The sequence below is a fragment of the Oncorhynchus mykiss genome, chromosome 2 (genome assembly GCF_013265735.2).
Source record: "Oncorhynchus mykiss isolate Arlee chromosome 2, USDA_OmykA_1.1, whole genome shotgun sequence".
In the NCBI taxonomy this organism is placed as follows: domain Eukaryota; kingdom Metazoa; phylum Chordata; class Actinopteri; order Salmoniformes; family Salmonidae; genus Oncorhynchus; species Oncorhynchus mykiss.
In genome coordinates this window covers 54,463,888-54,491,034 of record NC_048566.1, presented here as the reverse complement: position 1 = coordinate 54,491,034, position 27,147 = coordinate 54,463,888, and the positions used below count along the sequence as shown (strand labels likewise).

Below are 27,147 nucleotides of genomic sequence, written 5' to 3'. Positions count from 1 at the left end.
GAAAATAAAATGTAAAAAAATATACCAAGATATATATATATATATATATATAAATATATAAATGTGTTCCCCCTTTGGCTTTTTCCCTATTTTGTTGCATTGCAACCTGTTATTTAAATTGATTTTTATTTGGATTTCATGTAATGAACATATACAAAATAGTCCAAACTGGTGAAGTGAAATGAAAAAAAGAAAAAAAAGAAAGTCGTGCGTGCATATGTATTCACCCCTTTTGCTATGAAGCCCCTAAATAATATCTGGTGCAGACAATTACCTTCAGAAGTCACATAATTAGTTAAATAAAGTCCACCCGTTTGCAATCTAAGTGTCACATGATCTGTCACATGATCTCAGTGTATATATACACCTGTTCTGAAAGGCCCCAGAGTCTGCAACACCACCAAGCAAGCGGCACCACCAAGCAAGCGGCACTATGATGACCAAGGAGCTCTCCAAACAGGTCAGAGACAAAGTTGTAGAGAGGTACAGATCAGGGTTGGGTTATACAAAAATATCAGAAACTTTGAACATCCCACGGAGCACCATTATTTCAAAATGGAAAGAATATGGCACCACAACAAATCTGCCAAGAGAGGGCCGCCCACCAAAACTCACATACCGGGCAAGGAGGGCATTAATCAGAGAGGCAGCGAAGGGACCAAAAATAAGCTCCACAGCGAAGATTGGAGTATCTGTCCATAGGACTACTTTTGGTCGTACACTCCACAGAGCTGGGCTTAACGGAAGAGTGTCCAGAAAAAAATAAGCAAACATGTTTGGTGTTCGCCAAAAGGCATGTGGGAGACTCTCCAAACATATGGAAGAAGGTACTCTGGTCAGATGAGACTAAAATCGAGATTTTGGGTCATCAAGGAAAACACTATGTCTGGTGCAAACCCAACACCTCTAATCCCCACAGTGAAGCATGGTGGTGGCAGCATCATGCTGAGGGGATGTTTTTCATTGGCAGGGACTGGTCAGAATTTAAGGAATGATGGATGGCACTTAATACAGGGAAATTCTTGAGGGAATCCTGTTTCAGTCTTCCAGAGATTTGAGACTGGGACAGAGGTTCACCTTCCAGCAGGACAATGACAATAAGCATACTGCTAAAGCATCACTCGAGTGGTTTAAGGGGAAACATTTAAATATCGTGGAATGGCCTAGTCAAAGCTCAGATCTCAATCCATTTAAGAATCTGTGGTATGACTTAAATATTGCTTAAAGATTGTGGAACCCATCCAACTTGAAGGAGCTGGAGCAGTTTTGCCTTGAATAATGGGCAAAAATCCCAGTGGCTAGATGTGCCAAGCTTATAGAGACATACCCAAGAGACTTGCAGCTGTAATTGCTGCAAAAAGTGGCTCTACAAAGTATTAACTTTGGGGGGGGGGGGGGGGGGGGGGGGGGGGGGGTGAATAGTTATGCACGCTCAAGTTTTCAGTTTTTTTGTCTTATTTCTTGCTTGTTTCACAACATTTTTTATTTAGCATCTTCAAAGTGGTAGGCATGTTGTTTAAATCAAATGATACGAACCCCAAAAAATATATTTTAATTCCAGGTTGTAAGGCAACAAAATAGGAAAAATGCCCCCCCCCCCCCCCCCCCCCCCCCACACACACACACGTACATATACATATTCACAGGACACTCAACTTATCTCTTTTCCTACATCAGATATACAGGTGACATTTCCACCAGGATGACAGCACATAATCAGCCAGAAGAATATGCTCTTCATTCGAGGGAATGCCTGCCCATTCTCAGATGTTAGATAATCCGAGATGATCACGTCATTTACATTCCTGCCCTAACCTGAATGTTCTGCTTCTTTCTCCACACTACACGCCATCCCCCAATATGCTAAATCAGAGCTTTGTCAGTTCCAGATTTGACTACTTCAACTCACACCCTGCTGGAATCCCTGTATTCTCAGATTCCCCTCTGTTATTAATCTCTATATTGTAATCAAGAAAGTGTTTCAAAATGTTGTACTTTTATTAACATATATGTGCAGATCATTCCTACGAGAGAAGTGGTGTAATATCTCCAGATGGGTGTGTGGTACCTTGCCAACAAGATGTTACTTCTTGTGGGGTCTTTGCCTTGAAAGTAAGTATGAGAGTAAAAGTAATGTACAATTAACCTAGTGAAAGTATACTGACTAAAAGGCAAAACATACTGTAACTGTCAAATTATATTTTATCTGTGTCGTTGTATACTTGCGAATTTGAATCTTAAGTGTAACAATTTTGTTGGGGAAACCTGAAATGCCCATCAATTTTTTTTCCCCAGTTTGCTGAATGTGTTCTGAAGGAGGACTTGATTGTCTTTTCAAATACGGACAAAGATGTTAAAATCACGAAAGATGAAATAGCAGTCACTCTCCTCCAAAACACTGCTATGTTCAATTTCTAATTTAAAATAATTGTAGATAAAAAACATTTTAATGGAACTTTCAAGGTTATCTTTGATCCAACTTCTGACTAGTAAGCACCACCTTTATTTTTAAACAGACCAGGGGTGAAAACAGACTGATGCAACACCATTGGCTGAATGTGGTAAGCAACATCCCTGTGTAGCATTAGCCACTCTATCATAGTGGTGGAAAATTGTGTTTTATTAAGACAGTATACATATTTTCTGGTTCTTTCCATAGATGAGCCATTAAATTGATTTAAGGAGGATACTGATGCCATTGTAGCCTGAATGGTGGATGCTTTATTTACGAGCCGGTCCATGGGGGAAATGAGTGTCTTGCCGGCTGTGCACATTCAATTCGGTGATAAGATGACAAACAACGTAAAAGGAATAATACAGTACCGCCATCTTGCGGCCATTGGGCTATAATTAACCAATAAGGCCAGAGGGGGTGTGGTATATGGTCAATATACTGCGGCTAAGGGCTGTTCTTAGGCACAACGCAACGCAGAGTGCCTGGATACAGCCCTTAGCTGTGGTATATTGGCCATGTACCACAAACCCCAGAGTTGCCTTGTTGCTATTATAAACTGGTTACCAATAAATGTTTTGTCATACCCGTGGTATACGTTCTGATATACCACAGCTGTCAGCCAATCAGCATTCAGGGCTCAAACCACCCAGGTTATAATAACAGCTATGTCTAACAGTTTGAGTTTGCCACATTTCAGACCTTACAATCTGTACTTGTGTGAGTGAGCATACAACACAAACGAAACATAATTCATTATTTATGGCTTTATATAGGCTACAACAATAGTTTGGACAAGGACAGTATAGAATATATACATTGGAATATAGGAAAATAATTAGGCAATATTTTCCTCTCTTAACGGTAGACTTAGCGATATGATGTAGATGCAGAAATTAAACAGCATAGTGGGTCAATTTCTGCAAACAACTAAAAGCGATGAGGCTCAACTTTGGCTGTTTTGGTGCCCAGGTTACCACACTGTGAACAGTGTGAACTGAATCCGTGCACATGCGCAGATACTGTGTGTGACTGTGTGAGAGCAAAGTGTTGCATCTCGCTCATCTCTGGTGCTGTCATTTAGCTGAGTGTACCTTTACATTCTACAAAAACACAGTATGAAACAAGGTGGAAAAGATAAAGGTAAACATTGAAAAAATATTTTAAATGAGTCGAGCCATAATAAAACATTGTCAGCTAAAATGTCCTCACAGTGTTGGTGGTGCACATCATAATAAAAGCTAAGATGACTTCATATCATCCAAGGAACTACATCAAATCTGCTTCTGAACATTGATAAAACTATAATGATCTTTTCAACCCTGATAAAGGGTATAGAGTGAGTGACAGAGTTTGGGTCAATTCTATTCTGTAGCTTTTCAACAAGGAAAATCAGTGTACTTCCTGAATTGACTGGAAATGGCATTGACCCCAAAATGGAATTGACCCCAACCCTGGTGAGTGTGTGTGATCGAAAAGCATCTCTGCAGGAATCCCAGGAGAATCATACATTCAGTTTCTCCAGTTTCTCCAGTCTCAGTTTCTCCAGTCTCCATTCAGTGTTGCCAGATGGTGCTGGCTCATATGACACAATCAACAGGGCTTGCATTGATTACACCACATCACTTCTCTGTAAAAATAAGCAATGGAGGAATTTCATATCTGTATCTGCATACGCAATCAAGTTAATTTATCTTAGGTAACTTAAACCTTAATAACAAAAAAAAAGTTACTTCACTTCGGAGATAATTCAAGTTCTTGACACAGTCCCAAGAGTACAGTACCCCTCAACATCTCTTACTTTTGTAGTTTTGTTGCATAGTAGGTAAACTCGTGCTCTATCCCTCTTTCTTTTCCTCCCAGCACACATGACTAGAGTGAGTCATTTGAGCAGCTAGTGATTGTGCGTGTTGGAGATCGACTGCATTGCAGTCGGAATGGGAAAAATCTACAAATCACCTCGCATCCCAGATAGCTACTCATTATATTATGGGTGATCAAGATAAGTGATTCTGTGCCTCGCTTGCTCAAACTGATTCCATCCAACACGCTGATTGTCTCTTCTGTGCACCTGCATCCAAAGTAGCTACTCATTATGTGATCAAGATTACCGATTCTGCAATTCGCCTTGCTCAAGCTGATGCCCCCTTGTCTCTGATGTGCAGAGTGTAGAAGGCCCAAGGCTCCGGTATGTAGATGACCCCGCGGTATTTCTTGCGGAGGACCTGGTCGCTCCAGAGACAAGCCACCCAGATGCTGACCAGACCCAGGGCGATGGAGAAACTGTCAAGTCAAGTTTATTTTAAAATGCATTTTGCTCAGGTCTCAATTCACTTTAAATAAAGGGGTGGTTTCTCAGACACGGATTAATCCTAGTCCTAGTCCATGGTTTTTAGCCTAGGACTAGGCTTAATCTGTGTCCGGGAAATCGCCCCAAATATTCTTAAAGAAAAACAAGGAACAAACAATATAGGAAACAGTATCATTATTATACCTGTAGAGCAGGAAGAGCCCATTGCTATCAGGGACAAAGCCTTTACGTTTCTGGTGCATCACTGTGGCAGTCATGGCAAAGAAGGTGAAGATGAAGAGGATGAAGATCTGGCCCTCTGTGATCAGGTACCTGTACAGAGTAGAGCTGTGTTCAATTTAGCGCATGTGATGGACGACAAAAATTGGGTTACTTAAGTCCCCTCCCTGTTACACAGTTTTCTTCCGCTTGGCACCTTGAACATGACGCAGTCAAGGTACCTGGATGGAGGTGGAGGTCTTATGCTGCTGCCTTTTTGGTATCTGTCTCAATTGACACCGATACCCTAAGATCAATGCACTTGTAGAGATCTGAGAGTATTTAATTGATGTAAGCATGGGGACATTTCCACCTATCCTATCAGAGTGCACGGTGGATCTATTATTATACTGCTTACACCAGTCAAATCCTCTCAGATCTCCACAAGTCTACAGGTCGATTTGTGATTGGGCCATACTCTCTCTTTGCCTCGTTCATTGAAATGGACCCACAGTATCAAACTACTTCGGAAACAATGGATGAAATCCTTTCCTGTCAACTCCTACATTTCATATTCGCACATAGGGGAGGTTTCCTCAACACATTAAGCCTAGCACTAAAAAGTACTTTCAATAGAGATTCTCCACTGAGCTTGCTTTTTAGTCGAGGACTAGGCGTAATCTGTGACCTTGACTGCGGAACCATCCCATACAGTTGACATAAAGGATAAAAGTCATTCAAAATGTTGCCGAAAAACATTCGGTGCCTTTTATTTGACCTGATAACTCTTCCATCATGTTACATTTTAGTAGCATTAAGGAGACCTCTGAAGGGAAATACTGTAACTCTGCACCACCTGTGTGACCTTGTGAACGCAGCCCATAAAGAACTCTACAGATAGAGGGCAAGTCTCAGGAAGTCAGTTTTGCTGTGGTGAATAATGGACAAGAGCCCATTGGAATCAGAACGTACGGTGCATCCTTCGTTCCTTCGCTCCCTCCCTCCCTCCCTCCCTCCCTCCCTCCCTCCCTCCCTCCCTCCCTCCCTCCCTCCCTCCCTCCCTCCCTCACAAACACACACAATACACTGACGTGTCCTGCCCTTTGCTCAGGGCTAAGTCATTGCGTTCAATCACAGTGGATTCGGACAGAAACAAAACAAATATTCTAGCATTACAGGCTGTGATAGTATGATGTGTCACTAAAGAGGCTGACCAATAGTAGACGGCGCTGGGAGCGAGAAGAAACCAAGCAGCGAGCGGCATCCTCTTCTCCTCCTTGATGTGTGTGAAGCAACCAGTGAAGTAGAGGAAGAGGATGAGGAAGAAGGGAACATACCTGTGGAAGAGAAGAAAAAAGGCACATTTTCAATCATGTTCAATTGTGTTTTTCCCAGGGAAGATTAAATAATTGAAAGTGATTAAAATGCTGGTAAGCTGCAAACACTGCACATCATGTCAATGTATCTATGACAGTCTTCACGTAGATGTAATCTCATATGACATTCACAGTTTGAATGGTATAAATTCATGTATAGCTATGAGCAAGGTGAAATGACCTTTTTCATCTGATTCAGTCATTCAGTACAGTAAAGTAAAGATACACTACTGTTCAAAAGTTTGGGGTCACTTAGAAATGTCCTTGTTTTTGAAAGAAAATCACATTTTTTGTCCATTAAAATAACATCAAATTGATCAGAAATACAGTGTAGACATTGTTAAGGTTGTAAATGACTATTGTAGCTGGAAACGGCTGAATTCTTAAGGAATAAGGCCAGCATCCCAGAGTCACCTCTTCACTGTTGATGTTGAGACTGGTGTTTTGCGGGTACTATTTAATGAAGCTGCCAGTTGAGGACTTGTGAGGTGTCTGTTTCTTAAACTCGACACTCTAATGTACTTGTCCTCTTGCTCAGTTGTGCACCGGGGCCTCTCACTCCTTTTTCTATTAGAGCCAGTTTGCGCTGTTCTGTAAAGGGAGTAGTACACAGCGTTGTACAAGATCTTCCATTTCTTGGCAATTCCTCGCATGGAATAGAACAAGAATAGACTGATGAGTTTCAGAAGAAAGTTTTGTTTCTGGCCATTTTGAGCCTGTAATCGAACCCACAAAAGCTGATGCTCCAGATACTCAACTAGTCTAAAGAAGGCCAGTTTTATTGCTTCTTTAATCAGAACAACAGTTTTCAGCTGTGCTAACATAATTACAAAAGGGTTTTCTAATGATCAATTAGCCTTTTAAAATGATCAACTTGGATTAGCTAACACACCGTGCCATTGGAACACCGGAGTGATAGTTGCTGATAATGGGCCTCTGTACGCCTATGAAGATATTCCATAAAAAGTTTCAAGCTACAATAGCCATTTACAACATTAACAATGTCTACACTGTATTTTTGATCAATTTGATGTTATTTTAATGGGCAATGAATGTGCTCTTCTTTCAAAAACAAGGACATATCTAAGTGACCCCAAACTTTTGAATGGTAGTGTAGTTTCGAGCAAACATGCTCCTTACCACATAGAATGGCCAAGCTTTTCATCATAATAGTAAAGTAGCTCAAAGGAATCTATCTGTGGGAAGAAGAGGACAGTAAAGGTATAGCATTTCTGCTATTACCAAAATAGAATCCAATCAAATCATGCTAATGAGTACTACAATTTCATGTTTGGTCTTTATACAAAAAGAAGCCTATCCAATAAGCAAAAACAATGTAAAAAGTTACACAGTATAAGTATAGCAGTTACACACAGTTTTCAGCAGAGTATGGCAGTCCTTGACTTTCACAGCTTTTACATTCAGCTTTCACAGTGTTATTGACTATGCACAATGTAGTAGGCAGATATTGGTTTGTTATTGTGTGGGGTAAGGGTGGGGAGGACACTCATTTTCTCCACCCAGCGGTTTACGGCTGAACTGGATTAAATTACTTTGTTACAACCTTGTAATAACATCCTGGAAAAACTGATTGAAATTACATAATTCCACATAAGCCTTAAACTGGTTGTAAAGGTGTAATTAAAACCAGCTTGCGCGCTGGTCAAGACAAGTGCTCCTGAATATGAGAGAGGTATAGAGGGGGTCATGGTGGAGTACCAGAGAGGCAGGCTGGAGGTTCTTGATGATGGGGTTCTCTCTGACAGACAAGTGGAGCTGGTAACCACTCAACAGGAGGCGATGGTTAATGGAGTCACCCACCAGGTGGATGCTGGCGCCCATCACAAAGGTGATGATGCACAGGTACACAGCGGCGTGGGGCAGGGTCTTGGGGCTACGCTCGATCAGCTAGAGAGGAATGGGAGATAATTAGGCAGTGAAATTCCTTCTGGAGACAATTTCAACAGGGGGGTTAGTGGGAGATGGCAGGCCAGCAGGGACATAAAGGTTATGTTCTCTGTTCAACTTGACAGCGATGCACAATGATCTTTCAGCTTCCTCAGTCCAACGTGTGAATGGGTTTTATCTGAGACAGGACAAATCAAGTTGTATTTGTCTCATGCGCTGAATACAACAGGTCTAGCTAGACCTTACAGTGAAATCCTTACTTACAAGCCCTTAACCATCAATACAGAGTAAGAAAATATTTGCTATATAAACTAAAGCTACAAAAAAAGTAACACAGTAAAATAACAATAACGAGGCTATGTACAGGCGGTACCGGTACCAAGTCAATGTGCGGGAGTACAGGTTAGTCGAGGTAACTGAGGTCATATGTAGGTACGGGTAAAGTGACTATGCATAGATAATAAACAGCGAGTAGCAGCAGCGTTACAAAAAAGGGGGTCAATAAAAATAGAGTAGCCATTTGATTAAGTGTTCAGCAGTTTTATGGCTTGAGGGTTGAAGCTATTCAGGTGCTTTTTGGTCCCAGACTTGTCACTCCAGTACCGCTTGCCGTGTGGTAGTAGAGAGAACAGTCTATGACTGGGGTGGCTGGAGTCTGACAATTTTTAGGTCCTTCCTCTGACACCGCCAGGTATAGAGATCCTGGATGGCAGGAAGCTTGGCCCCAGTGATGAACTGGGCCGTTCGCACTACCCTTTGTAGCGCCTTGCGGTCGGATGCCGCTGCTGAATAACTTTTTGAGGATCTGAGGACCCATGCCAAATCTTCTGAAGGGGAATAGTTGTCTTGCCCTCCTGAGGGGGAATAGGTGTTGTCTTGCCTTCTTCAGGACTGTCTTGGTGTGTTTGGACCATAATAGTTTGTTGGTAATGTGAACACCAGCTCTTGACCCGGTCCACTACAGCCCTGTTGACGTGAATGGGGATGTGCTCGGCCCTTCTTTTCCTGTAATCCACGAATCAGCTCCTTTGTCTTGATCACGCTGAGGGAGAGGTTGTTGATCTGGCACTACACTGCCAGGTTTCTGACCTCCTCCCTATAGGCTGTCTCATCGTTGTCGGCGATCAGGCCTACCACTGTTGTGTCGTCGGCTAACTTAATGATGGTGTTGGAGTCGTTCTTGGCCACGCAGTCATGGGTAAACAGGGAGTGCAGGACTGAGCATGCATCCCTCTGGGGTGCCCCCTTGTTGAGGATCAGCGTGGCAGATGTGTTGTTGCCTACCCTTACCACCTGGGTGTGGCCCGTCAGGAAGTCCAGGATCCAGTTGTAGAGGGAGGTGTTTAGTCCCAGAGTCCTTAGCATAGTGATGAGATTTGAGGGCACTATGGTGTTGAATGCTGAACTGTAGTCAATGAACAGCATTCTCACGTAGGTGTTCCTTTTGATTAGGTGGGAAAGGGCCATGTGGAGTGCAAAAGAGATTGTGTCATGTGTGGATCTGTTGGGGTGGTATGCAACTTTGGGTGGGTCTAGGGTTTCTCAGATGAGGGTGTTGATGTGAGCCATGACCAGCCTTTCAAAGCACTTCATGTCTCAGACATGAGTGCTACGGGTCGGTAGTCATTTAGGACAATTACCTTGGCGTTCTTGGGCACAGGGAATATGGTGCTTGAAACATGTAGCTATTACAGACTCAGTCAGGGAGAGTTTGAAAATGTCAGTGAAGACACTTACCTTACCAGTTGGTCAGCGCATGCGCTGAGTGCACATCCTGGTAATCCGTCTGGCCCTGCGGCCTTGTGAATGTTGACCTGTTTAAAGGTCTTACTCACATTGGCTACAGAGAGCGTGGTGTTCCATTAAACGAGTAAATGACCGTCTGACCTTCCCGTTACTGGCCTGGCTGAGTGGAGCTGGCATCTGCTTTAGCAAGTTAATGTCAATGCCTTCAAAGTGTCCCTTATAAACTGCCAGAGTGCCTGCAGAGAAGCCAATGTTGGAGGGACAGCAGCGTGCCCTCATCATGTAGCATTCAACTGGGTTGTCGTGCCTTGTGTTCATTAGGCACCAAGAGGAAGAAAACTAACTAGAACAGGAATGTACTACCCGGACTTGTCCAACAAGAAACACTTGTTTTCGTATCAGTTTTGAAACGTATCGCTATGGTGTGTCTAATGAACACCACCCTGTCTCTGTGTGCCATGATTGGTTACCTTGAGAAGCAGGAAGGGTGTGATGATGTTGTAAGCCATGTGGAAGTAGTCCCCAGCACTGGGTCTGTTCAGGGGGAACCACTCTAGAGGGAGGATGATCTGAAGAGATACAGTTTATCAGTTAGAGGAGGGGAAAACAATATACCATAGGGACATGTAATAAGCATTGAATATACTCAGAAATGACATGGTAGTATGGTAATTGTTACAATGACCTAATAATTACTGTGGTTTCTGGGGTGTTGTTGAACATTTGAACATTACTTGACATTTGATACTAGGTACCTGTAGTTATTTTTTTGTGTGTCAAAGTTACCATAAACCACTCATTGTGACCAGATACTGTTTTAGAACCAGTCTGGACGTTTAAGATGGAATAGGCCATATTATGAAAGTGCTACTGCACAACCTCCGACAACCAATTGAGTTGTGGTCATATAAATAGAATTACTAGACCGGACATTGCCATTCAAGTCAATAATACTTTTTATTTTTATTTCACTCACCATGACAATGGGCCTCCCGAAGTCCAGCAGCCAGTTCTGGATGGTGAAACTGACCCACAGGTCCAGGTGGAATTTGGGCTTCAGCAGAGATGAGTCCATGTCTTTGGACCCATGCCTATTGTGTATAAGGATGACAAAATAAGATCCATATGGACCCATGCCTGTTGTATGTTAGGAGGACAAGTAAGCTCATTAAAGTTAAAAGGATTATGTGCTCTGACTTTAAATTTGAACTCTTGCATTGACATCAATAATGACCATGAAGCTAGGTGCACAGCTTTACTCTCTGCAGGGTGCATTAGGTCTCAAATATTTTTTTGTTGGTTAAACAAAGTATGTATAGTTCAGAAACAGCGTTGAAAGAGTAGGAACCTCAACAGGCAGAGTCAGGTTGTTGGAAAGGAGAGATGTGTGTTCAAAGACAGAGAGTCCCGAGGGAGGGAGGGTGGATACACAGTATATACACAGGGTTGGGTGGCATGCCTCCTCTACAGTCTTAAGTAGTAGGTCTGCACAGGCTTTCTCTGCTGTAAGATATTAGGCTTTACACATCAGACCATCTTCTGGCATTTTTGAATCCCAGCTGTTCCTCCTGGCCCCAACATTAACAAGGCCAACAAAAGAACAAAACAACAACGCTGCTGTCATCTCTCTCTATCAAGTTTATTGTCTTTATTTGGTCATTAAACAAGACACATGCAGTTGAGAGAGAGATCCACTGCTGGCTCCACACATTCCCTAGCAGAACCCGTTTGGCCTTAGCTTCCATTCAGCTGTCTGTGTTGGAAGTCGGATTATGGGAGCCTCTGTGCACACTATGTGGAGCATCAGCAGTGGTTGGGGTGACAAATGAGTGCCTGTCCTGATCCTGTGGCAGAGAGGACCTCTTCCCTTTCCCAATCCTGGCACGGCCTGGAGAATCAACTCTAATCTCATCCGATTTGTCTCTTTCAAATCCCGACAGAACAAGCTCCTCCTGCACACTGGTTTCATAAGGTCAGTACTCCTGAGTGGCGCTAAGACAGGAGAGGCAGCAGCTGCACTAGGCAGGCCATAGTATCACCTTTCTGTGGGCTATATTTCAGACTAATGTGACACATTCACTCATGGGGACTGACCCTGTTAATCCCACAGAAGGAAAGGAAACGCCTGGTAATGGACATTTGAGCACTTACTTGCAGCATGCACAATAGGGGAACTATACCTTGGTTAGATAATGTATGATAATACACATACAAAAAGAAAGGTTCTTAAATGGTTATTCCTCAGCTCTTAAGGTTCCTTGGAGAACTCTTGCCCCAAAAAACAACATTTGTGAAGTGTGGGGTTCTTGACATGGCATCTACGATTCTTCATAATTCTAAAAGGTTCATGAAATGTATGGAAGCCTGCAGATGTGTCCCTTTCATATCACCCAGAAAATTGGCCAGTGTCAACTTGTGTTGATTTTTCAGTGTAACATTTCTAGTGTTGATTCAGGAGTTAAATTAACACTCAGTGTAAAATAACCCCAGGGAAATATGATAATGATGGGTGTGGTTTTGGTTAAACTCTGGTTATTGACACAAAACCAGACCCATCATTAACTATATTTCCCAGCATGCTCTATTGCAGGTTGATTCTAAGAATAGTTTGTTTCAATATCTTGTTTCATACATTTTTCTAAACTATTCCAATCTCCTACTTGGTCGTATTGCACCCGTTCCTGAAATGGTTATTCCAGTTAGATGTTTAAGGTAGTCTCATATCTTAGTTTTTCCAACCTGGCAAACATTCTGAATGCAGGTTGTGGGTGAATAAAAATTTAAAAATGTTGGATATCCCCACTCTGGCTGGATGCCAATACGAATTACAATTACAATCACTTTGCAAGCCAGCATAACGTAACTTGCAGGCCCGATGTGGCCTGTAAACTATGAGTTTTAGGCCATTGTATTAGGGTAAAACTATGTCCTCAAAATAAATATGAAATATACATTTTATTGTCTTAGGACCCGATTCCAGCTTTCTTACACACGCCTTTCCTTTGCACGTCACAGTGTTTGGTATTCAACCTTACCTTATTCAGTCGCGTAATGCCCTCTGAAGGTCCGGGTACCTTGCGCACTCTGAATACATTTAATTCAACCACAGAAAACCCTCCCACTTGCCGACCAACAGATTATCTCGTGGAGATTTTATTCAGTAAGGTTTTCAGTACATTTATCTTAAGCCATCCCTTTAAATACGGTGTACCTTTAAGTTTGAATTTCATCGACAGACTTGAATATATCGAGAGAACGGGTTCAGAATATTAGGCATCAATGAAAGAAAGCCAAGTATGCATATTCGTCTCTGATTCATCACCAATTGTTAGATTTTTTTTTTTTTAACTCAAAACTCTGATTATTTAGGTTTAGGGAAGCATTTAAGCACGAAAGAATGGAAAGGGTGGTTTTATTCATTCATAAATTTGCCACATTCAGTTCTTCAACCCATGGTAATGTTGGAAGATTAGTTTTCATAGAATTATTGTAGGGCGAATAGGTTACAAAAGTAGGCCTCCATTGCCTCCACTAACCATGGAACTGCTTGATGACACGGTCAAATATTGCGCCATGCGTCAGGTTAAAACTTAAGGCTTGGATCTCCGCTCCATAACGATTTAATTAGCCTCCCTGTCTTTTTAAAATATTATCAACTGTTAATAATGATCCTCAGCAACAACCACGCGGCCGTGACAGCGTTTACAAAGGAAGCAAATGAAGGTAAACTAAACAATGTAATTATATTAAATGATAATGTAGGCTATACCAACTGATGGAGACTAACAGTACATTGGCCGTTGAATATGCGTGGTTATTAGGCCTACTGATGGCTGATACTGATAGTGGCTAATATCTAACGTGATATAAGTAGGAAACAGAGAATGTCGGGGTAGCCTATCATTAATACATTAAGACAGTCAAGTTCTAAATTACAGTGCATGGAGAATTGTGTTATTTCTATTGTAAAAAATACAGTAGATGCTTTTTCCACTTGGAACCGGTAGATTCGCTGGACCTTATTCATGGTTTCCTTGCGCTTAAAGGTGGTGGAATTATTAGTGAATTAAGTCCAGGTCAGAATATGGTGTATCTGTAGACAAACCTCCACCCGACATGAATTTATTTGATTTCCACCCCAAACGAATAGCGGGTGAATAGCATGCTATCCTCATGCTTAGGTTCAAGGTCAGAATACCCATAGAGAAAAGTGCATAAAAAGGGAATTGTTTTTAATTTACGTGTGCTTATCGCTGATCAGAATCAGACCCTTAAAGAATAAAATGAATAACAACATATTCAGTTAGGCTCTCATCTGGTGAAGGCCACAGGACTGAAAATGAATGAATGCAACAACCATATCTCTGTCACTAGCAAACAGTCATGGGTGGTACTGGTAACTAACATTCACTCAAAAGGCACCCTGGGAAATATGCAAATAAGGCTTAAAACCCTACAGCAGGGCTATTCAAATCTGGTACTGGAAGGCCAAAACATTTCTGGTTTGGGATTTTTGTATGATTCTTTAACGAACCATCACATGTATGGTTCTTCAGAGACCCTAAAATGGTTCCAATATGGCATCGCTCTCAAGAACCTTATTTGGTTCTAACTTTTTAAGAGTGCACTGTATGGCATTATTTACAGATGCATGGTGATGATTAGGCTTTAATATGTCTACTTATGGAATTGTTATTAATCGTAATGTTGACATTAACATTTAAGGTGTGAGGGGGTCATGCATATGAAAGGTAGGGAAGGCCAGTAAAGGGCAGACAGTTCAATTGGATATGAGTTGGTTAGGTATGGCTAGTTAAATTACGTTTTTCGAATGCTATATTAAAAAGTTGTTTTTCAAACCTAGAGAGAAAAGTTGACGACTGCATAGCATAGCTCTGCCGTTTCCGCATTGACGCGTGCATCCCCCTTCCAACAGAACCATGAAGATTCTCCTCGATATCACTTCTTTCAGACCCGACTTGGCAGCCACCGGTCCCTTTAAACTTGGTTAAAGAACTAGAACTACTAATAATCCGAATAACAATGCCGACCTCAAAACCTCTTCTTTCGCTCACCGCTACTCTCCTTGCAAAGTGGCGCAACAATAGAGATTGACAGGCTCGGTGACAATCTGTAACATAATAGCCTTTGACGAGATGGGAGTCCCACACTCTCCAATAGTTTACACGATATTCCTCTCCTCAGCATTAGTTGACACAGGCTGTGATTGCCCTCAAAGTCTAACCCGTGTCTTGGAGAGAGTTCTGAAATATTATCACACAGTTCAGGCTGAGTGAATCTATTTTGAAATTGCGTGTTTCAGTTCTATGAGTCTGTGTGACTCTAAAGGGATATTGAAATGAAATGGTTCAGTAGCCTGCAGATTAACCGTTAATCTGTTTTCCCCATCCCCTTTTTATCAGGGGCATAATCTCTGATTTTGGCAGAGTAGAGCAGATAGGATGCAATTTAGGCCGGCCCGGTACACATATATAGCCGGCTCCCATCAAACCAAGGTGCCCTCATGTACAAGAATGATCAGTAAAATTCTCTCTATTAAACCTCTTATCTCTGCATTATTATAATATCTATATCATCTCTATTATACTGATTATACTATAAAGGGGAGTAGTGGAATCCAGGCTGTGAATGGGACATGTAGCGAGATACTCACAAAATTGTGCAAACATGATATTAAGGTCAAATTGTGGGTGCTCATAGTTGTTCTGTTTCACACATTTACAACTGGAAATGTTTTTTTTTTTTTTTTTTGCATATCCCACTCCTGAGACACCCTCTGAGAGTGGGGTCATGGATCAGCCATTATTGATAGCAACACTGGAGCAATAAAGGTGCCTTGTTCAAGGGCAGATGGATAGACGGTTCCTTGTCAGCTCGGGGATTTGAACTAGCAAACATGCTAACCGCTGGGCTACATCAATAAGAAAGACAGTGCCAAACCTCTGCCAATAACAGCTAGCATTCAGTTGTCCCCTCCCCACTCAGACCACTCCCAGACAGTCCTAGAAAATGTATTGCTTGAGAAATTGCTATTTGCTAAGAAGTTTTTTTAAACCATTTCCAGTGAAGGACAGGTTTGTGGTCCGTCCACACGACGAAGGGGAGAATAGAACCCTCCAGCCAGTGACGCCATTCCTCAAGAGCTAGCTTCGCTGCCAGGGGTTCCCAGTTACTAATGTCATAATTTCTCTGCAGATGAGAGCTTACGGGAAAGGAATGCACATGGGTGGAGCTTCTGATCACAGGGGGGAACGTGGAGACAGAACAGCACCTACCCCGGTGTCGGAGGCATCCACCTCCACGGTGAACTGGAGTTCTGGGTCTGGCTTGGTGAGGATCGGAGCAGAAGTGAAGCGGCATTTTAGTTCCAGGAAAGCTGCCTCTGCCTCAGGGGTCCAGTGGAACGGAGTGGAGGTGGCGGTGAGAGGTGCTGCCAGACGGCTGGGGTTGCGGATGAATCATCTATAAAAATGTGCAAACCCCAGGAAATGCTGAAGCTGCTTCAGGTTTAAGGGTGCAGGCTACTCTGACATCCCTGACCTTGGCGGGATCCATACGTAACCATCCCTGTGCAATAATATAACCCAGGAAAGACAGGAAGCATGGAATTCACATGTTTCATCTTTAACAAAAAGATTATTCTCCAACAGCCGTTAGAAAACGTGTTGCTGGTGAGCCTCAGAGTCCTTAGAAAGAAAATCAAAATGTCATCCACACAAAAAAACAAAGCATCAAATCACATCCCTCAGTACATCACTGACTAGGTTCTGGAAAACAGCAGGGGCGTTAGTGAGGCCAAAAGGCATGACCAAATACTCAGTGGTGTGTTGAACGCCGGTTTCCACTCGCGGACAAGGTGGTAGGCATTCCGGAGGGCGAGTTTGGTGAACACCGTGGCACCATGGAGAGGGGCAAAAGCAGAGCTGATGAGTGGCAAGGGATACTTGTTCTTCACAGCGATGTTATTCAGCCCACAGAAGTCTATGCACGACCTCAGCATCCCATCCTTTTTTCTTTACAAAGACAAATCCAGCACCTACCGAAGAGGAAGAAGGCCTGATACTGTATGTCCTACAGCCAGGGAATCCTGGATGTACACCTCCATAGCCTCCTGCTCGGGGCGAGAGAGGTTATACAACAGGCTACAGGGGAGAGGAACTCCAGGCTGGAGGTCAATTGCGCAGTTGTACGGCCGATGAGGCGGCAGCGACAGGGCGTGGTGCTTGCTGAACACATAAGCTAGATCGTGATACTAGAGAGGAACTCATGACAGGTCCGGAGGTTGTGGAAAGGACTGGGGCACAGACAAGGCAGGGGCAAGTGCAGAACAAAGGCAATTTGAGTGACAAAATGAACTCCAAGTGGTTACCTTTCTGGTGGTCCAGTCAATTTGTGGATTGTGCAGCTTTATCCAAGGATGGCCAAGATCCAGGTAAGAGAGGGCAGTCGATTATGTGGAGACTGATCCTTTCCTGGTGATTCCCAGAGAGACGCAGGATGACAGGGACAGTTCTCTCAGACACGGGCGAGGAGCTGTCCGTTGAGAGCATTGGCATCAAGGGGTGAATCGAGTGGAACAGTGTCCAGGCCCAACTGGATAACGACACCTCGGTCCAGGAAACTCTCGTCGGTGCCCGAGTCGATAAGCGCAGGCAGAGGAAAAGCCTGGTTCTGCCACACAAGGGTGCCGTCTAGCAAGGGGAGATGGGCTGGCGATTTGGTTACAATATACCTTTTGCTGGCCGCAGGGAACGAGTGGAGACAAAGTGACCAATCTGACCACAGTATAGGCAGCTCCTAGTGATGATTCGCCGCTGCCTTTCCTCAGGTGAGAGACGGGCCCGGCCAAGTGGCATGGGTTCAGGTTCTGGAAGAGACTTGGGAAGGGAGGGAGTCAGAGGAGAACCAAGCAATGAAGCAGATGTTGTGATGGGGCATGCAACCCTACCTGCCCTCACCCTCCGACGCTCATGGAGACAGCTGTCGATGCAGATGGCGAGAGAGATGAGCTCCTCGAGTCCATCTAGCTCATCCCTGGACACCAACTCGTCCTTGATGTCTCAGTGAGAGCTTACTGAAATGCTCCCTGAAGGGCCTCCTCATTCCAGCCGCTCTCAGTGGCGAGGGTGCAAAACTCGATTGCCATCTCAACGACACTATGGGAGCCTTGACGGACGGACAGGAGTCGCTTAGCGGCATCCTTACCGCAGACACGGTGGTCAAAGACTCTCCTCTCATCTCCTTTGTGAAGCTGAAGTAGGAGGAGCAGATGGGGGACTGTCTCTCCCACACCGCGTGGCCCAGGAAAGCGCTGCTCCACAGAGGCTGCCGATCAGGAAGGAAATCTTGGCAGGCTCGCTAGCGTAAGCGAAGGGCTGTTGCTCGTATACTAGTGAACATTGTACCAAAAAGGCTTTGCAAGCTCCGAGGTTGACATCGTCAACCAGACGGGACCGGAACTGTAGCAGAGAAGAATACAGCGTCAGGCAAGGGAAAACAGGCACAACACGAAAACAGTATCTATGCAGGAACAAACGTCTAAAACCGCAGACTGACTGAGCAGAGGTTACGATCTGGCAGAGTGGAAGTGGCAGGGCTGAGTATTTGTAGAGGTCTTGATTATGGAACAGGTTGCAACTGGTGGGGATCTGCTCTACCTCCAGCACACCTGTCTCGACCCACACAATCACACAGGAAGAGAGCACTGGGGGAGGGGCGACAGGTTAGGGAGACAGAATGAGCAGTAGAGGGCGTGGCAGGTGCAGATGTAACACTTTGGATGTACACAGAGATATAAAAATGATTATGTCAATCTCTCCTGGCTCAAAGTGGAGGAGAGATTGACTTCATCACTACTTGTATTTGTAAGAGGTGACATGTTGAATGCACCGAGGTGTCTGTTTGAACTACTGGCACACAGCTCTGACACCCATGCATACCCCATAAGAAATGCCACCAGAGGTCGCTTCAAGTCCCAAGTCCAGAACAGACTATTTAAAAAAATATATATATATTTCACCTTTATTTAACCAGGTAGGCAAGTTGAGAACAAGTTCTAATTTACAATTGCGACCTGGCCAAGATAAAGCAAAGCAGTTCGACACATACAACGACACAGAGTTACACATGGAGTAAAACAAACATACAGTCAATAATACAGTATAAACAAGTCTATATACGATGTGAGCAAATGAGGTGAGATAAGGGAGGTAAAGGCAAAAAGGCCATGGTGGCAAAGTAAATACAATATAGCAAGTAAAACACTGGAATGGTAGATTTGCAATGGGAGAATGTGCAAAGTAGAAATAAAAATAATGGGGTGCAAAGGAGCAAAATAAATTAATTAATTAAATACAGTAGGGAAAGAGGTAGTTGTTTGGGCTAAATTATAGGTGGACTATGTACAGGTGCAGTAATCTGTGAGCTGCTCTGACAGTTGGTGCTTAAAGCTAGTGAGGGAGATAAGTGTTTCCAGTTTCAGAGATTTTTGTAGTTCGTTCCAGTCATTGGCAGCAGAGAACTGGAAGGAGAGGCGGCCAAAGAAAGAATTGGTTTTTGGGGTGACTAGAGAGATATACCTGCTGGAGCGTGTGCTGCAGGTGGGAGATGCAATGCTGACCAGCGAGCTGAGATAAGGGGGGACTTTACCTAGCAGGGTCTTGTAGATGACATAGAGCCAGTGGGTTTGGCGACGAGTATGAAGCGAGGGCCAGCCAACGAGAGCGTACAGGTCGCAATGGTGGGTAGTATATGGGGCTTTGGTGACAAAACGGATTGCACTGTGATAGACTGCATCCAATTTGTTGAGTAGGGTATTGGAGGCTATTTTGTAAATGGCATCGCCAAAGTCGAGGATTGGTAGGATGGTCAGTTTTACAAGGGTATGTTTGGCAGCATGAGTGAAGGATGCTTTGTTGCGAAATAGGAAGCCAATTCTAGATTTAACTTTGGATTGGAGATGTTTGATATGGGTCTGGAAGGAGAGTTTACAGTCTAACCAGACATCTAAGTATTTGTAGTTGTCCATGTATTCTAAGTCAGAGCCGCCCAGAGTAGTAATGTTGGACAGGCGGGTAGGTACAGGTAGCGATCGGTTGAAGAGCATGCATTTAGTTTTACTTGTATTTAAGAGCAATTGGAGGCCACGGAAGGAGAGTTGTATGGCATTGAAGCTTGCCTGGAGGGTTGTTAACACAGTGTCCAAAGAAGGGCCAGAAGTATACAGAATGGTGTCGTCTGCGTAGAGGTGGATCAGAGACTCACCAGCAGCAAGAGCGACCTCATTGATGTATACAGAGAAGAGAGTCGGTCCAAGAATTGAACCCTGTGGCACCCCCATAGAGACTGCCAGAGGTCCGGACAGCAGACCCTCCGATTTGACACACTGAACTCTATCAGAGAAGTAGTTGGTGAACCAGGTGAGGCAATCATTGGAGAAACCAAGGCTGTCGAGTCTGCCGATGAGGATGTGGTGATTGACAGAGTCGAAAGCCTTGGCCAGATCAATGAATACGGCTGCACAGTAATGTTTCTTATCGATGGCGGTTAAGATTGCATTTAGGACCTTGAGCGTGGCTGAGGTGCACCCATGACCAGCTCTGAAACCAGATTGCATAGCAGAGAAGGTATGGTGAGATTCGAAATGGTCGGTAATCTGTTTGTTGACTTGGCTTTCGAAGACCTTAGAAAGGCATGGTAGGATAGATATAGGTCTGTAGCAGTTTGGGTCAAGAGTGTCACCCCCTTTGAAGAGGGGGATGACCGCAGCTGCTTTCCAATCTTTGGGAATCTCAGACGACACGAAAGAGAGGTTGAACAGGCTAGTAATAGGGGTGGCAACAATTTTGGCAGATAATTTTAGAAAGAAAGGGTCCAGATTGTCTAGCCCGGCTGATTTGTAGGGGTCCAGATTTTGCAGCTCATTCAGAACATCAGCTGAGCAGATTTGGGAGAAGGAGAAATGGGGGAGGCTTGGACGAGTTGTTGTGGGGGGTGCAGTGCTGTTGACCGGGGTAGGAGTAGCCAGGTGGAAAGCATGGCCAGCCGTAGAAAAATGCTTATTGAAATTCTCAATTATGGTGGATTTATCAGTGGTGACAGTGTTTCCTATCTTCAGTGCAGTGGGCAGCTGGGAGGAGGTGTTCTTATTCTCCATGGACTTTACAGTGTCCCAGAACTTTTTTGAGTTAGTGTTGCAGGAAGCAAATTTCTGCTTGAAAAAGTTAGCCTTGGCTTTTCTAACTGCCTGTGTATAATGGTTTCTAGCTTCCCTGAACAGCTGCATATCACAGGGGCTGTTCGATGCTAATGCAGAACGCCATAGGATGTTTTTGTGTTGGTTAAGGGCAGTCAGGTCTGGGAGAACCAAGGACTATATCTGTTCCTGGTTCTAAATTTCTTGAATGGGGCATGTTTATTTAAGATGGTTAGGAAGGAATTTTTTAAAAATATCCAGGCATCCTCTACTGACGGGATGAGATCAATATCCTTCCAGGATACCCCGGCCAGGTCGATTAGAAAGGCCTGCTCGCTGAAGTGTTTCAGGGAGCGTTTTACAGTGATGAGTGGAGGTCATTTGACCGCTGACCCATTACGGATGCAGGCAATGAGGCAGTGATCGCTGAGATCTTGGTTGAAAACAGCAGAGGTGTATTTAGAGGGCAAGTTGGTTAGGATGATATCTATGAGGGTGCCCGTGTTTAAGGCTTTGGGGAGGTACCTGGTAGGTTCATTGATAATTTGTGTGAGGTTGAGGGCATCAAGTTTAGATTGTAGGATGCCTGGGGTGTTAAGCATGTTCCAGTTTAGGTCGCCTAGCAGCACAAGCTCTGAAGAAAGATGGGGGGCAATCAGTTCACATATGGTGTCCAGAGCACAGCTGGGGGCAGAGGGTGGTCTATAGCAGGCGGCAACGGTGAGAGACTTGTTTTTAGAGAGGTGGATTTTTAAAAGTAGAAGTTCAAATTGTTTGGGTACAGACCTGGATAGTAGGACAGAACTCTGCAGGCTATCTTTGCAGTAGATTGCAACACCGCCCCCTTTGGCAGTTTTATCTTGTCTGAAAATGTTGTAGTTTGGAATTAAAATGTCTGAATTTTTGGTGGTCTTCCTAAGCCAGGATTCAGACACAGCTAGAACATCCGGGTTGGCAGAGTGTGCTAAAGCAGTGAATAGAACAAACTTAGGGAGGAGGCTTCTGATGTTAACATGCATGAATTACGGTTACAGAAGTCGTCAAAAGAGAGCGCCTGGGGAATAGGAGTGGAGCTAGGCACTGCAGGGCCTGGATTCACCTCTACATCGCCAGATGAACAGAGTAGGAGTAGAATAAGGGTGCGGCTAAGAGCAATAAGAATTGGTCGTTTAGAACGTCTGGAACAGAGAATAAAAAGAGGTTTCTGGGGTCGATAAAATAGCATCAAGGTATAATGTACAGACAAAGGTAAGGTAGGATGTGAATACAGTGGAGGTAAACCTAGGTATTGAGTGATGAAGAGAGAGATATTGTCTCTAGAAACATCATTGAAACCAGGAGATGTCATTGCATGTGTGGGTGGTGGAACTAATAGGTTGGATAAGGTATAATGAGCAGGACTAGAGGCTCTACAGTGAAATAAGCCAATAAACACTAACCAGAACAGCAATGGACAAGGCATATTGACATTAAGGAGAGGCATGCTCAGTCGAGTGATCAAAAGGGTCCAGTGAGTGGAGAGGTTGGTTGGGGGTCACGGCGATTTAGACAGCTAAATCGGTAGCAAGCTAGCATAGGAGCAAGCTAGCATAGGATGGAGGTCTGTTATTAGCCAACTCTTGCGTTCCGTCAGTAGATTAGTGGGTTTCCGTGTGGTAGAGGGGATTAATCCAAATCACACAACAACAACAAAAATAAAAACAATAGATATAGTTATAGAGGCCCAAGAAGAAAAATAAATAAAGAAATAAAAATAAAATACAAATTGTCCGATTGTCTATTCAGATAGCAGCCGATAAGATAGCCAACGGCTAGCAGGCCGCAGATGGGCGCCCAGGCAACGTTGCGCCGGAGGAGTCAGCCGGACAATTCCCTCGGGTAGACAACGTCGGCAGTCCAGCCGTGAAGGCCCGGTGGGGCTCCGCGTAGGCAGCAAAACGGGTCCGGATAGGTGACTGCAGCCCAGGAGTGATTGATGGAACTCTTCAGCTGGCTAGCTCCGGAACAATTGATGTTAGCTCCGGAATCGACGAAAGCCGATAGTCACACGGATAGCAGCTAGCTAGCTGCGAGATCCAGGCATGGACGTCCAGAGCCAGCGGCCGAAATCCAGGGACATGGAGAGAAAAATTGGTCCGATATGTTCCGCTCCGACCCGCGCTGCACCGCGCCGTACAAAACTGGCGATAGATTCTCAAGCCAAAGGACAGCCGATGACCACAAACCGTGGTCAGCTGAGTACCAACGATTAGCCAGTAAATAAGCTAACTAGCTTCTGAACTAGCCCCTGAACCAGCTTCAGAGTAGCTTCTGGACCAGCTTCTGGCTAGCTCACGGCTAGCTTCTGGCTAATTTCTGGCTAGCCTCTCGGAGGATCACAGATCTGAGGTAAATAATACTTTTTTATATAAATATAAATTGGTGAAGCGGATTGCAGGAGAGTGTTCTGAAGATGAGTTTTTGGAAAATTAAAAATGTATGTGAAAAAAAAGTTGTAAATATATATATATATACGGGACACGACAGGACGAGGACAAAAATACGTCTGAACTGCTATGCCATCTTGGGGAGATTAGTGGAGGAACACATTGGAGGCACACAGTACTACATAGAGCCATGACTACATGGAACTCTATTCCACATCAAGTAACTCATGCAAGCAGTAAAATTATATTTAAAAAACAGATATAAATAAACCTTATGGTACAGCGGAAACTGTGAAGCAACACAAACACAGGCACAGACACATGCATACACACATGATAACATACACACTATACACACGTACACATGGATTTTGTGTTGTAGATATGTGGTAGTGGAGTAGGGGTCTGAGGGCACACACGTGGTGTGTTGTGAAATCTGTTGTGAATGTGTTGTGAAATGTGTTGTGAATGTGTTGTAATGTTTTTTAAATAGTATAACTGCCTTAATTTTGCTGGACCCGATGAAGAGTAGCTGCTTCCTTGGCAGCAGATAATTGGGATCCATAATTAATTAATTAATTTTAAACAGTTATTTATCAAATTCAGCAGGCTATGGTGTGAAATAGGCTTTTAGAAGTGCCATCTTAATTTGATTACTTATCGTTAATGCTGTATTTGGCGTGCTTTGGTGTGCTTATTAATGCACAAGCATACCCACTCTTACGATACAATTATTTAATAAGTCATCCAAAAGTTTTAAAGTGCGTGAAGTTCCAAATGCAGTTATCACTACATTTGTAATGCGACAGGTATTTTATTTTAAATACACAAAAAACATTAAGAAAATAATGTCTGTCACTGCGGATCTGACTTTTCCGGGATCTTCAGTTTTATGTACTAAATATCACCTGCGCATGTGAATACGTTCAGCACGTGTATATTCTCTACTATGCGTAGAAACAGGCTACTCGGGCAAATTGTGCTCGTTTATTAAAGTTAGATGAAAGCTGAATCAATGTCTGCAAGATCACATAATGATAGTATTCTACATAACAGTACCGAATATGATAGCATTGTATAACGTTACTGTAAGACAAAAAAACTACCGCATTCAATCGTGAATAATAATTCTTGATGTTTTACCAGTGAAAAGTCCGTGCAACATCTGCATGTCAACCATTTGGTCTCAATCAGTTAGAAGGGTTTTTTCCGCTAGCGTCTATATCCACTAAATCAGATTCCACAGTCACAAAGTCAAATTCCACAGTCACAAAGTCAGATTCCACAGTCACAAAGTCAGATTTCACAGTCACAAAGTCAAGATTGGCTACACAATTTAATTGTAGAGCAGGAATAAGGTTAGCAGTGTGTTTAAGGTTAGTAAAACGGTTAGGATTAGGTTTTAAATCAAATTTGAAGAAGTTATCTTTTAGAAATTGGTGGGGTTTATGGCTTTCTGGGTATAGAAGCTGTTGACCTTCTTGAGTTATACAGTGTTGCTTCGAAGTAGCCTACAGCGTTGTTTTGAATGATGTACAGTGAACTCTTTTTTTGAGAAGATTGTGTTAAACTATAGCATAGCCTCTGTGTATTTTACCTGGTGATGTGCGCTGTTGAATTTTGGCCACATGAGAGAAAAATCTGTTGGTGTTTTTGTCTTACAGTAACATTATACCGTGCTATAACATTCTGTTATGTCGAACACTGTGATCATTATGTCGATTAAATATTTTTCCTTTATTTAAATAGGCAAGACAGTTTAGAAGAAATTATTATTTACAATGACAGCCTAGTAACATTGGGTTGACTGTCTTGTTCTGAGGCAGAACAACACATTTTTATCTTGTCAGCTCGGGGATTTGATCCAGCAACCTTGCGGTTACTGGTCCAACGCTCTAACCACTAGGCTACCTGCCTCCCCTAAATTTGAAAACATATGAATTGTTGTATCATTATTAGTGTTTGGACAATACATTTTCATATTAACAATAAATACAGGTTATAGACACTTATTTATTTATATTCTAATAATGTGGGGGACTTTTATTTTTATTTATTTTTTAATTCCATGACCCAGATCCTACTGAGTACTCCCTACCCCACATCGGCACAAATAATTGTTTTTCCTGTACAGTGCTCTAATTGTACAATATAATGTCCAGGGAACTCATTTATAAATGTTGCATATGCACAAAATATGCCCCAAAACATACGTACACAAGTTGCCATTTACAAATGAGAATGTGCTTATCCTCCTGCAAACTTTAGACAATGCATATGCACAGTTTCTAGTTGTTGAAGTATTGCATTGCAAGAATGCAAAAGTAGTAGCCTTGTGCAAATGGTGAATATACAGTATATCACGATTATTCATAGCAAAGAAAACATGTAGCCTAACTAAATAACAACAATATGCAAACATTTTCCATTAGTGATGACTGACAGTTTTTTTCTTCTTATCTTTGCATTCTAAAATAAAACATTCCTAATCTTTTCAGACTGTGATGGTTTCATAGGCTACTCGTGTTGCGGAATAGCCTATAGGCCTACAACAAGTGTGTATAGGGTACCATTTCTCCCATCTCTCATTTAATGAGAAGTATTTTGTTCTATTCAATCCGATCCAAAGCGCAGATTAACGGTAGAACAGACAGTTCACCTTTTCCATTGACGTTTGTAGGCTACACCGAATACTGTAATGTCCAATTTCTCGGGAAGACAATATTTAATTTCTAAACATAATACATATATCACAACCATTACTGCATCACACCATGTTCTGTTTTCCCTTTCTTTGAGCTTGTCTTCAGCCCCCTCCAGATGTCGCCCATCTTCCCCATTTAAATTTTATTTAATGTTTATTTAACTAGGCAAGTCAGTTAAGAACAAATTCTTATTTACAGTGATGGCCTACTCCGGCCAAACCCAGACAACGTTGGGCCAATTGTGCGCCGCATTATGGAACTCCCAATCACAACCTGATGTGACACAGCCTGGATTCAAACTAGGTACTATACTGACACATCTTGCACTGAGATGCAGTGCCTTAGACTGCTGCACCACTCGGTAGCCCATTATCCCCTGTGCATTTATACCTGTGTTCTCTGTTTGTCTTTTGCTAATTTGTCTTGTCTCGTCAAGTCTACTAGCATGTTTTTGTACTCCTGTTTTCTTGAGCCCCTGTTTTCTAGTTATGCCTGTTTTGATCATTCTGCCTGCCCTGACCATGAGCCTGCCTACTTTTTTGTACATTTTGCCACTGCCCTGGATTACTGACCTCTGCCTCCCCTTAGCCTGCCTGCCACTCGGTACCTTACGGACTCTGCCCTGGACTACCGGCCTATGCCTGCCCTTGACCTGTCGTTTGCCTGTCCCCTGTTTTATAATAAACATCTGTTATTCGAACTGTCTGCATCTGGGTCTTATCCTGAATCGTGATAAACAGAATAAATTCTTCACCTTTTCTAGCCATGTTGAGACAGTTTAGTTCCTATTCCTGAAGTAGCCATACAAAA

At 43.2% G+C, this 27,147-nt stretch overlaps 1 protein-coding gene across 1 annotated transcript; it reads right to left on the bottom strand.

Annotated features, from left to right (window-relative positions):
• Positions 1-4,125: 4,125 nt before the first annotated feature.
• On the bottom strand, positions 4,126-17,012 carry cln6b (CLN6 transmembrane ER protein b). The gene is made up of 10 exons (XM_021579388.2): positions 16,822-17,012; positions 16,288-16,453; positions 16,068-16,201; positions 10,968-11,082; positions 10,462-10,560; positions 8,057-8,245; positions 7,478-7,533; positions 6,176-6,298; positions 4,947-5,075; positions 4,126-4,735 (listed from the first exon to the last, which is right to left on the bottom strand). The coding sequence occupies exons 1-10, from the start codon at positions 17,010-17,012 to the stop codon at positions 4,585-4,587; spliced, it is 1,353 nt and encodes a 450-aa protein (XP_021435063.1). The 3' UTR covers positions 4,126-4,584.
• Positions 17,013-27,147: the final 10,135 nt, after the last annotated feature.